Consider the following 12,419-nt stretch of genomic DNA (forward strand, 5'->3'; position numbering starts at 1 on the left):
ACAGGACAACCATTTCGCCATACCACCGGAACACAACAAATACGCATATCTTCACTTTACGCGCATATCTGCTCTACATTACAATAATTGGTCTGCCAGGGAGACTTCTCATTCAACGTTCCAATACGTTTTTTTAACTCTTAGCCAGTACAAGGGAACTCATATCAGTCAGAGCATCAGGACGAGAAGTGACCTGGTGTGCACGAGGTTCGATTCCGCATGCATCTTATAGAATGGCTTATTTTATTAAAGGCGTTTATTTATTTTTTTTTTTTTGTGAATAAACGTTGTGAAAGCTAGACTACATCGTTTTAACTTCTCACAATTTAAATGTTCCCCTTAGTGGCCCCTAATCTCCCACTTATGCTAGATCTGCCTCATACTGTACAGCGCGTGAGATAGGCTGTTATTCCAGCAAAAGAAAAAAAAACCAAATTAAAAATAGCGTGTTCTGGGCTCTGTCCTTCCCGCCTCTATTAATATGCTTATTGGAGGCAAGCCCATGAACATTTGTTGCAACTGAAAACTAAAAATACCGTTGTTCTTTCCTCAGCGGGAGTATCCTGTGTACCGAGATACCAACGCATATGTGAGAAAAGTGGCCTTATATGCGTCGTTGAAGGCACCCAGTCAGTTTGCAAGTGTCCACCAAACAGGATTGGAAAGGACGGCCAATGCACAGGTGAGTACGCAAAACCCAAGCATGTTCGGTAAAAAACCATTGAACTGCAGCGACTGGCTTCCGAATCAGATTCTCTCAGTTGATTTGTCAGAAAGATCTGCTCAGCGAAAGGTTCCATCAAGATGTAAAGGATGCCATCAAACACTTGAAAATTTGTTTTTGGTTTATGGTATATCAATCCATCTTTTAGCTAATGGTATATTTTTATGAATGCAATATGGGGTGGTCGAAAAATTGAAGCGCTTCATTCAGTCAGAACTCAAAGTATTATACCACACCAAACAACCTTTATTCATGCCTTATTACATCAATGTGGGAACCTAGACAGACCCGGAAGCTATTAGAACGTCATCTGTAGTCCTCCCATGCACTACCTCTAAGTGAATGGGTGGCGCAGTTGTGACCTTAAACTTTCCTGCTGTGCAGCAAAAGACCCCGTCTTCATCGCCGTTCTCAGCTATGAGAGCATTACGCTGTCGCCGCAGCCCATCACACCTCGTGTAAAACTGCAACATGCACTCGCGCTGTGTAGCAAACATAATCGTCGTTATGAAGTTCCTTCTGAGCCGTTCCTTCATTTATTCTAGGTAAATACGCTCTACATGTACCCCACCTCGCGAAAGACAGAGACCACAGCCGTGCCAGACAGCCGAGACCATCGAACCATGAGAAGCCAGACTAGTTCGTTGTTCAGGAGCTTACCAAAAGCGCAGAAACGAAAGAAGATCGACGCGGTAGGCGCGAATGCGACTGTCGCCGATGGCTAGCGCTCGTGAAATTTGGTTCAAGGATACTTTATTTTTGTACATTTACATCGATATGTTATAGCACCGGAAACATGAAAAGAACAAAAAGTACGAATGTGAGGAAAATGGCGAAGAATGCTTTGATTAGAACGGCGAGGCTGTTTGCCAGGAAAAAGTAAGGCTTGACTGCGATAACAGGCATTCCACAAGATGCAAACTGTCAAAAAATAGGAATAACGGTCTTTGTCATGAAGAAAACGAAAAAACTTATTCGCTTCATATCCCAAGCACTCATTCCAGCCAGTAAAGGAATGCAGTAAACATTCCAATTTACAGAAATGAACTTCCCTATCACCAATACTAGTGGAAAATGCTAATCTTTAAATGACTAAAAAAATATTTGCCGGAGACATATTTCGGAACGCCAGCATAAAAACTATATAGGAAAACTGGAGGGAAAATTGAGCGAGGTTTCTGATTATGTCCTGTCCCCATATCACCGGAGAAGTGGTTGCACCTATCTAAATAGGCTGGAAAGTAAGTTCAAGGACGGTATAATATTGACCAATAACTCAATGAGAGAGTGATTTGCTGATTTGTTAAGGACCGCTTATTTACTGGAAATATTTAGCTCAGAGGTCATCACCAGAAGCTATGCTTAAATTTATATCTTGTGTTCTAGCCTCGGCAACGTGTACAGACGAAAAGAAGCAAGAATGCAGGAATAGAGGCCAAGAATGCGTCGTTGATAACAACCAGACTTTTTGCAAAAAGAAAGAAGGCTCAACTACGGCGACAGATGCTACACCTGGTGCGTATGCATAGCAAGTGTAGTTAGGCGCTCGCAATGAAAAAAAGAAACATTATAACCACTACATTCCGGGGTTTTGCTGGTTTCTTGGCGATGAAAAGCTCAATCTAACAAAATAATTGTCTTACGAAAATTGGCGTTTCTGAGTTACTTTATGTGCGTACTATTGAAAGACAGGTGGGATAAAAAAAATATGCTTTTAGAATCCGCCTAAACGAGTGTCTGCAATTATATTGGAAAACAACTCAATTTGACTAATGTGCAAAATATTACCAGCAACGAAGAAATGGCTATCAGTACTCCGAACACAAGGCGATGAGTGCATAGCCCAAATGGGCCGCTGAATCTGTTGCAGTTGAAGTGGCGGCCAATTTCTCCTGCTTCAATTGATTGCACTTGTATCTGCCATCAACTTTCATCACACATAATTGCGATTCAGAACGCGCTCACTAAAAATTCGTTGTGAGATTGGAAAAATTACTGTTCTTTCAGATTTAATCGTCTGTTAAGAAGTGGCGACCTCCTATTCCTCATCTATCCCAAATTTTTCTGCAGAAAATATAACAACAGTCAATATTAATTCAGGCTGCGAATTTGGATATCCATGGGCATCTGTCACGCATGCTAGGCAGTATTTAATTTTTAACAGGTGTGCATAAAACTCGGCCTTAGTCTCCTTTCTCTCTGGTTGGCAGAACAGAAGCTTAACTTGTTCTGGAGTTCGATTCGCACCGTTTATCCAGGGAGCATAAAACTGGTTACTGTAATGTGCGCTTTTAGAACAGGGCTTGCGACGAAACCCTCAGCTGGCTAAATGCGTGTTTTTCTACGTATGACTGACGCCTATCTTGGTCTGCATGATGCCTCACGTTTGCGAACATAGGCTTCCAAGTTGTTCTAGTCGAAGTTGTTCAGTCCTTAGAAGACATGATTAGTGGCTGAGCACGTTGCTTTGGACGCGTTTTTTCTTCTCGCTCCATCGTGAAAACCACATTGGACGGTTTCGAGGATGTCATACACACTGGGGTATCTCAAATGGTGCTTAAGCCCTGCCTTATAACTGAGCAACGCCTGGAAAATTATTTCTTTCGCTTACGAAACAATATTAGGTTTTATTTTAAAAATTACAAGGACAATTTAGGTATTTTGTAAACATACAACCTCCTAATATTAGCTATAAGGATGCTGGATTGCCGCATTATGTCATTGCTTTCTTAAAATAATTTATAGAGGCCATGCAAAACAGGTTTCAGGCTAGGGTGTCCTATAATGTTCACCCTGGACCACAAAAATTGTATGTAGCTGGATCGTTACTGAAAGAAATACAGAGAACTTCCCATCTGAATGTTTCTCAACCCCATTACAGCGTTTAACGGTGGATGTATGGCAAACGTTACTGGCTCCTCGACGTCCTAGTCCCTTTCCGACTTAGATTTCTGCCTTTCTTTCAGACAAAAAAAAAAGAAGCTATTTTAGCAGGAACGGAGTTTCTTATTGCAGGTTCCGGCAGCCAACCGGATGTAGAATTCGAACTTTTGTGTATGCTCATAAAGTACGTTTTGCCACCATCACACCAAGTTTATACATCTTCTCTTTACCTAAACCTTGCAGTTACCTTTAGTCTATGAAATATCTCAGGGTTACAAAACCCTAACTGATCTGTACGGCTCATATAGGCCAGCAGCCTAAGCGGTCTCAAGGCTGCACTGGCCGAGAAACATTCCTTATATCAACAGAAGGCATTCATTTCTTAATATTTATTCAATGTATATCAGCACATTATTTTAATTCTGATACGTCTTGCTCGCCGGAGCACTGGAGTAGATTATAACTTCGGCCAATTATTTTTTTTTAAGTAAGGAACATTGCGATCCTGCCTAAGTCTCCAAGAATTATTCGCTATATTTGTTTTTTACCTTTAGGTGTGCATTGCATCTTTGTATTCGATATTGTGGCGTTTAAGTATCAAAGCGATTATGATATTGTGTGCTTCGGTGCCTAAGCATCACATTTCATCCTTCTTTTTCAGCCTTGCACGTTTGTTTATTGATAGTTGATCTCGCTTTCATATCCGCATTTTATCTGTCCTGTCTCTCCATTGTCTATCGGGCATACAAATTTCAGACATCCTTCCTGCGTGCGATTCTCTTTGACATAATCTTTCGAGTCTACGCAAAATGACTGCGCTTCTGTATGCTCAGCAGTTTTTCACATATTTCCATATTATATTTAGGTCTCATATTTTCATTGAGACGGGCGCCTCAACAACTAAACAAAAAAGTAGATATTGCTGTTTCCCTCTACCTTGGACTCGTCATTGTCTCCTTTCTCGACTTCAACCCAATTTTATGGCTCAAGTTTGAGCTGTGGTCATGGCTTTGTATAACTTACACCGATATTGTTCTTTTCTGTCATAACTATGACGATGTCGTTGTCTCTGTGCTCTTCCTTAACCAGGCATATCGAATCACAAATAGTTCGCATTATCATGTCCAAAGCAACCACACAATTAAATGCGAAACCTTTCTAGACTCATGGAACTAAATTTCGTGCGCGAGAGTTGTGCGCGGGATCTGTGCACGGGATCTGTGCACTGATGTGTCACTTGTCAATCATCCTGATTATGTCATCAGCAAAACAACAATCCTGTCTCCATCGGGAATCGAACCTCCGTCCCTCGGGTCCCAAGCTGAGTGCTTTAACCATCTGTGCCACGCCCGGGACAGAGAAACGCACAGCATAATCCTCCTTGTCTACCGTAAGGATGGCAACTAGAGATAATGACAACTATTAAATGTAGCAATGATAATGGCAGTGCATTTAGTTAATCATAATGAGACCAAACCTGATGCACCGTATGCGGCAGCAACGCTCCGGCATTCGCATTTCTGCAGTGTGAATTCCACACTGCTCTCGAAGTTTATTTTTTTTTCTTTAGTGCAGTTATTTTGCGCACCTGGCCACAGGGGAATTCATTTTAATAAGGCCGTTGATACCTGGATGAAAGCATCTCTTCAAAGCTGAATCATTCTTCTCCTGACATGCACATTTATGCGCAGCCTAGATATTCCAAGTAGTTATACTCTCGTAAGTTTTTATAGCCTGAACCATACACTTTCTGCTTTTTGCTCTGTTAACGCAGCAACGAAAAGCGCTTCCTCAAGCTTGAGGTCTCTTTCAAGAGGCTATGTTGCTGCACACTTTAATAAATGTTGATATCTATCAATCCCGTCTGGCGGTGTTTCGATTGTGTCTCTCTAGTTCTGAACCTGAAGTACCGATAACCTTTTGTTTTCCTGCCGCCGCTTCTTCTCTTTGCTAAGACGACTTGCGACATTACTAATTTCAACTTCTTGATCTAAGTTTGTCTATTGGGGCTATTCTTTCCTTTGGCTCTTGAAAGCTTGGTCACAGCAACAGAATTGTGCACTCTGCCACTGAAGGCTCTTTTTGATAGACGAAACCGCTCTCATTTTCGGCTTTTTTTCATTTAAATTTCACTATGTTAATGACAATAATTTCTCTGTAATCAAAAACCAAAATATAGTAGATCAATATAGCCACCATCGTACTCAGTCTCATATATAATAAACTTATTTGTTCATAGTCTAAGTCGCCTATTTGCCTCCTTTTCTTTTCTGTTTTGAAGGTAAAGAACGCTTTTGAGCCGCTTTCAGTCACCTCTTGTTTCTTGGGCAACCCGCGTAAAGCGTACGCGCCACTTTTTTATTCCGGATAAAAACAGTAACAGAGGCTCTTGAGCCTCACTGAACCACCCTCCGAACAATATTACCGTCGAAGTATTTACATCAAGTTAACTAGAATGGCAAGTAGTTAGCAAAACGTGCTAGCGCTGATCAATGAATCAATATCACAGCGAATGGCAAGTACCGAGAATGACAAACAACGCGTCTTTTGAGAATATTTATTAGTGTCCGCTAGAAAAAGTACTTTTTATCTCATCTTCCTTCTCCAGTAAAGTGCAATGACGGAAAAAAACAAGAATGCGAGAATACAGGCGAAGAATGCGCCGCTGAGGACAACCAAACTGTTCGCGAAAAAAAAAGGAGATTCGACTGCCTTAACGGAAGCGCTGCCTGGTGCGCAAGCAAAACCGAAGTTGCTGGTCTTCTTTAAGAAGAAAGGAATATTGTAATGGCTACATTAGATCCAGTGTTCATTCTGGTCTGATATCGGCAAAATGCTCAATGCAGCGAAACAAGTCCTTCTTAAACATTGTCACATCAATATTAAGTTCTTGCATTAAAGAGGGAAATAGTGCTTCTAAGATATTGAAGAACAGTCGCCTTTAAAATCTACCTTGCACGCACGCCTATGCTTACAGACGAAAGCTGTACGCTTTGCTAAACGTTTCAAAGGCAGATAAACTGTGTGATGTTCTTGACTAGACTCCATGTCCAGCACACTATCGAAGAAGTGCTTCTATCCAGATAAATAAATTGACAGGTATTTGCTGAGCTGGAATGATATTTGTCAGTTCCTCAATGCCAAAGCAAATAGCTAAGCACCATTTACTGCGCTGAAATATACTGAAGTCATTGCTAGAAACAATTCTTTTTTAACTCACGTTTCAGTTCCGACAACGTGTACAGAGGAAAAAAAGCAAGAATGCGAGAATAGAGATCAAGAATGCGTCGTTGAAAACAACCAGGCTGTTTGCGGAAAGAAAGCAGACTCGACTGCGTCAACAGTATCTCCACCTGGTGCGTAGGCAAAGCCGAATCTGTGGTTGCTGGTTTTCAGTAAGAGAAAATAAAAAGCATTGTAAACATTATATTAGCTCCGGCGTTTGTGCTGGTCTGATAGCGGCAAAATGTTAAATGTAGAAAACGATTCCATCTTAAACATTGTCACTTTCCAATTATGGTATTTTATTACTGAAGGAAACAGAGCTTCAAAAATAGAGAAGCCCAGACGTATTTAAAATTTATCTGCACGCACGCCTGTGCTTATAGACAAAAGCAGTACGCTTTGCTAAATGTTTAAAAGGCAGCGAAACTGTGCGGTGTTCTCGACCAGACCCCAACTCCAACATATTATCGAAGGAGTGCTTCTATCAAATTAAAGAAATTGACGAGTCTTTGTTAAGATAGAATGTTATTTATTAGTTACTCAATGTCAGAGCAAATGGCTAAGTACAGCTTATTGCGCTGAAATATTCGGAAATCATTGCTAAAAAAAATTCTTCTTTTTTACTCGTCTTTCAGTTCCGTCAACGTGTACAGAAGAGAAAAAGCAAGAATGCCAGAATAGAGGTCAAGAATGCGTCGTTGAAAACAACCACGCTGTTTGCGAAAAGAAAGGAGACTTGACTGCGTCAACGGTATCTCCACCTGGTGCGTAGAGACAGCAGAATGTATCGTTGCTGGCCTTCAATAAGAAAAAAAAAAAAAGAAAAAGCGTTGTGGATACATCAGCTCCGGTGTTCGATCTGGTCTGAGAGCAGTAAAATGCTAAATGTAGCAAAACAATTGCCTCTTAAACATTGTCACTTCTAAAACGAACAACTGGGCTAGTTTGCGATCCTTCGATTCGATGCAAATGGTAACGAGCGTTAAAGACAAGGACAGAAGATAGATGGACACCACGAACGCTAGACATCAAGTTGGTTTAATTCCAGACAGCACATTCAATATATAGGCAAACCATGTAAAAAAGGATCACAATCTAAAGTGCATATGTGCAACGGCACCTTCCGGTTCAAGAATTGTAATTCTTTGTATAATAAAGATGGCTTGCTTACGGATGACTGTCGTTCCATGCCAATGAGAAATGCTTGCAGTATTTCACGCTCCTTCTGGTCTGAATTTGAAAAAAATTACTCGTGCTTGATTGTATACCAAAGCACAATTATTCTCACGTTTACAATGTGCCGCCAAGTGCCCCGATCTTGATAGTGCCTCGAAAGCTATCATGGGCTCCGTTAGACGAGCATTGATATATCGGCCAGTTTGGCCGATGTAGCAAGTCCCGCATGACAAGGGAATTCTGTAGACTACATTGGTCTCGCAAGCCACGTACAGCATTTTATGTTTTGTTGGGCAATGACGTTTTTCTTTCTTGAGCCAAAGTTTGCCGAGTTTATCTGGGGCAGTAAGCACAACGCAGGCCTTGCTTTTCTGAGCCACCTTCTTTAGGCGCTGTGTCAGGGCAGTGTCATACATCTAGCCCGCTCATGTGCTTGTAGCTCTGTTGTCGTTGCCTGTTTTCTAGCTTTTATCGTTTTTAACAGACATTCAGCAACGGGTGTGACGATCTCATAACCTGAGTCATAACCTTAACGGTAGATATTTCTCGGTGTTATCATTATTTGTAGCTATTTGCGCCAATTGCAGGGCGCTAATAAATGTATTTTCTTCTTTCACTCTTGTTCTAGTGTTTTAAAAGGTGTTCATTTTAAAATGCAATAAGAGTGGAAACCTAAGAAAACTATATTTGCTTTTCATTCATCTCCAAGGTTCCGGAGCAACGACACTTACCATGAGCGCTCTATTCTTGCTGCCTATTCTGATACCAGCTCTCTACATATAACGGTAAGCACTGCCTCTTCAATATATGATATACACGAGCCCAGGTTTTACACATTCATTATTAAAAGTAAAGAAATGATTATATAAGTCATTCATATCGGTGTGTTTTGGCAGCATGGGCACCGTACAGAACTCTGCAAAGGTTAGTCCCGATTTCTGATGCAAGAGTTAAGTTATTCGACGCGCTCGTGTGCATATGACACTGAAAAGAATCGCAAACAGTTGTACTTAGTGCCTCTATGGTAAGCCTTACTCGCTCCACATCTCCCAGAGTGCAAGATCCTGATTGGTTCAGCAGGGATATTATTGACAATGTGTTCGTGGGCTAAGCTGAAACCTCGCATACAGCTATATTCATGGAGTTCACACTACGTAAGTGCAGAGTTATTGTCCCAATAATGTGAACATCAAAAGTTAAGTTACAAGCTGCCAATATTATAAATCTTCGCTCATGCAAGCGCGAAAATGGTTAATACCTAAGCCTCACTTGCGCACAAGACAAAGTGCACTGTCGTTTAGTGTAGGAAAAAATCAAGCAAAGACAACGACTTCAATTTGAATCGCGAAGATGGTAAAATGGGAAAGGAGGAGTACGCGCAAAAATCTTTATTGAGTGGCAGTTGCAGTATCCCCAAGCAGTCCAGGAGCACTTCAGCCTCCGCTGCTTGCTTGATCCGGTCAATCAGCCTCAGCTGGTCGTTTGAGTCAGCAGCTAAGAGAGATTGCTCGCTGGGTGAGAGGATAAGAAGTGATGCCGTTTGCTGCGTGCGGTTAAGGGCAGCCCCACAAATAGTGGTATAGGTCAGCTGTTGATGCTTGCCAAGGGATGCAGTAAAATAGATGTATGGTGGAATGTGTTCGGTAAGTCATTAAAATTTGTGTATACAAATTCATCTAAAGCTCTCTCCAGATCGGGCTTTCCTTCGTGGTCAACGAGTACAAACTACAGAAAAACTGCCGATAGATTTACGATAGATTGACGAGCTCAGTCATGTCAGACTGGGACATTTCGCGATGGTTAGATGGCATTCTCGAGGCATTGCAGATGAAGCTATGTGATGTTAAGAAGGTAGTGAGAGACCGGAAAGCGTGGCGTGACATGGTCCATAGGGTCACGAAGAGTCGGACACGACTGAACGCCTGAACTGAACTGATGGTGCGGTAGAGAAGCGTGCAGCGATGCCTATGTCCTCTGTAGTATATGATGACCGCTTAGTAGTCGTGAAATAGTTCAACGCTTGTCGATTTGAAAGAGGATTTCTGTCAAACCTAGGAGGGAGATTTCTCGCATATGCGCATGAATGTTATGTGCTGACCTATGAGGTCCCCGTGTTCACACCTTCCTGTGATGGTTACGGGATGTACGAATGCGGATGAAGTGGCGAGTATGTGGGGCGGTCATCATTTCTTAAAAATTTTAAAGGAAGATTTCTTGAGTTCTATGAAAGCGTGCCTTGCGTTTCTGTCAGCGGTTCTGGTGATGCGACATGCCTTAATTATGTTCAATGCCTAAGTGATTTCAAAGTGTACATACAATAGCTGAGGAAAGTGGCAGGAAGTGGTCAACGAGTACAAACTACAGAAAAACTGCCGATAGATTTACGATAGATTGACGAGCTCAGTCATGTCAGACTGGGACATTTCCAAAGTGTTATACAAATGTCTAGAGGTGGGTACGTGAGCGGCTTTATACATTTTTGGTGACACCACGTGCGGGTTGGATCAGTTAGATTACATAGGTATGCCTCTGAGCATGTGTCGTTCATAGAATAAAGCATGTCGAGGCGCTCTATTTAACAATATACTTTACTTAGCCTAATTTCAGAATTCTGCTTATGGTGAAGTTGCAGTAGTGCCCACCATAACATTTCTATTGAAAACTGCAGCGAAAACTGCAGCTTCTTCAGTGCTCGCAAATTTTCGAACCATTCCCGTTTCAGTTCCTTCAGATGACAGCTTTGAAATGTGATCGGGAAAGCGGCTTGTTCTTTTCCACTACCTAGTGGAACATGGCTTTCGTTCCTCAAAGCACTCTTCTATATGTCAGTAATCCTTAAGGGCTTCTTGGAAAGACACATCCCGTCTTAAACGTGAGATGATATTGCATGAGTTTGGCTGCAGGTGTGCATTATCTTTGCAATGATTGGTCTTATACCGTCACTGCCTGTACCTTATCAGTTATGATGGTCGTTAGAGCTCGCACAAAGACGTTGCTGTTTGTGCGCTCCACGCTGCTCTTCGCGCCATTCTTGAGTTCAAAGGCCGTCGTCCGGTCTTTATTTGCACCTGAATTTGCGTTTCATTATTGCTAGGCTCTTGGTTCTGCAGAGGCTGTTTCTCTTTTCTAGTCCATGGGTACGCATATTAATATTAACCAACCGCTATGAGAGAAATAACAACCCTAAAGGATGGCAGGCTGCACTTCCTTGTCCCCCTTGTGAAATGTCGCACAATCACAGAATTTCTAAACTTGCATTTCGACTTCATGAATTCGAAATTGCTAAGGATGCTTATTGGAGGCACAGACGCGAAATACTAGAAAGATGTTTGCATATTAATATTAAATTCTTTTTTCGACGATCGTATTTTAAAGCGACCTGAAAAGGCTTCCGCCAGGTTTTTTTTTTTTTTTTTTTTTTTTTGTTCTGATTGCTCCTAGTTTACCGCTCTTGTTTAACAAGATTTCTTGTTACAGGCTGGGTCAGCACACTCCCTTCGATGAGAGTGCTACTATAACTTAGTATAAAGACTTCTGGCATATAGGTCCCATATGCCACCGTTTGCGTTACAGGAGTGCCGTGAGCCCGCCCGCCACCAATGGGTACGCATTTGTTTCGTCACGACGTGGGGCAGCTTTCCTTAGGGCGCCAGATGGCCGTGCCCGCCGCGTCTATATCATTCATAGCAGCTTCGTTGCCAATGGGGGGGTTTCCTGTGATACGGTGACGCAAACAGTAACACGGTCCACGGTTTGCTAAATGTGTCAAATAAAAACAGCGAGGGCGTGGCATGGGCCATGAAGATAGGTCTCGTGTCCCATTCATATACAAGCACGCGCCTATTCGGGAGCGTAAATAATATTAAAGAAACGTCCCTCTGCACACACCCACATTTTAATGCACTGCTATTTCAGTGATGTAACGCAGTCCGTGTTTGTGCCGGTGCATTTTGAACAAAAAAGAAAAGTCGTTCCGCGATATGGAAGAAGCATCCGTATTACTTAAGAAAAAAAATGTTTTTCTGGGCTTTCCCTATGTTCGCCTAAGAAGTGAAATATTTATTTTGAACGAGACAGTTTTAGAGGTACCGTTGTCCGGAAAAAAGCAGTGTCAGCTTGGAGATCGAATAATCCCAAGCATGCCTCTGGCACGTCGTATTTGCCAGGTGACACCGCCACGCAGTGATCGGCTGATGGGTGGTGTGGTCTAATGAGTCTACATGGCATGGTCCAGTTGGAAGGAGCTGCCACTTCGAACAACTTCTTTAAGCAGAGAGGAGGAAATATCAAATTGGGCCCTTAGATCTCGAGTCAAATGCTATCCCTAGGCTACGCAGGCACCTTCGTACGGCTTGGTAAAGGCGAGGCTTTAATATGTCGGGCGGGTTTTATCTTAGCGTAATATCTTACA

The 12,419-nt window shown here is 42.1% G+C and overlaps 1 protein-coding gene across 2 annotated transcripts in view; it reads left to right on the forward strand.

Annotated features, from left to right (window-relative positions):
- The window catches only part of LOC146185047 (glycoprotein antigen BM86-like), a 70,160-nt gene that overhangs the window by 53,907 nt on the left and 3,834 nt on the right, over positions 1-12,419 (forward strand). Inside the window, exons 14-18 of one of the 2 annotated variants that reach the window (XM_084606035.1) lie at positions 554-682; positions 2,111-2,239; positions 6,835-6,963; positions 7,468-7,596; positions 8,718-8,793. In XM_084606035.1, coding sequence (XP_084462161.1) covers positions 554-682; positions 2,111-2,239; positions 6,835-6,963; positions 7,468-7,596; positions 8,718-8,791 — 590 coding nt within the window. In that variant the 3' untranslated portion in view covers positions 8,792-8,793. The remainder of the gene's footprint in view (positions 1-553; positions 683-2,110; positions 2,240-6,834; positions 6,964-7,467; positions 7,597-8,717; positions 8,794-12,419) is intronic. The other variant, XM_084606037.1, reaches the window with a different exon arrangement.

Source organism: Amblyomma maculatum, chromosome 6 (genome assembly GCF_055883805.1).
Source record: "Amblyomma maculatum isolate TAMU_Amacu chromosome 6, ASM5588380v1, whole genome shotgun sequence".
In the NCBI taxonomy this organism is placed as follows: Eukaryota; Metazoa; Arthropoda; class Arachnida; order Ixodida; family Ixodidae; genus Amblyomma; species Amblyomma maculatum.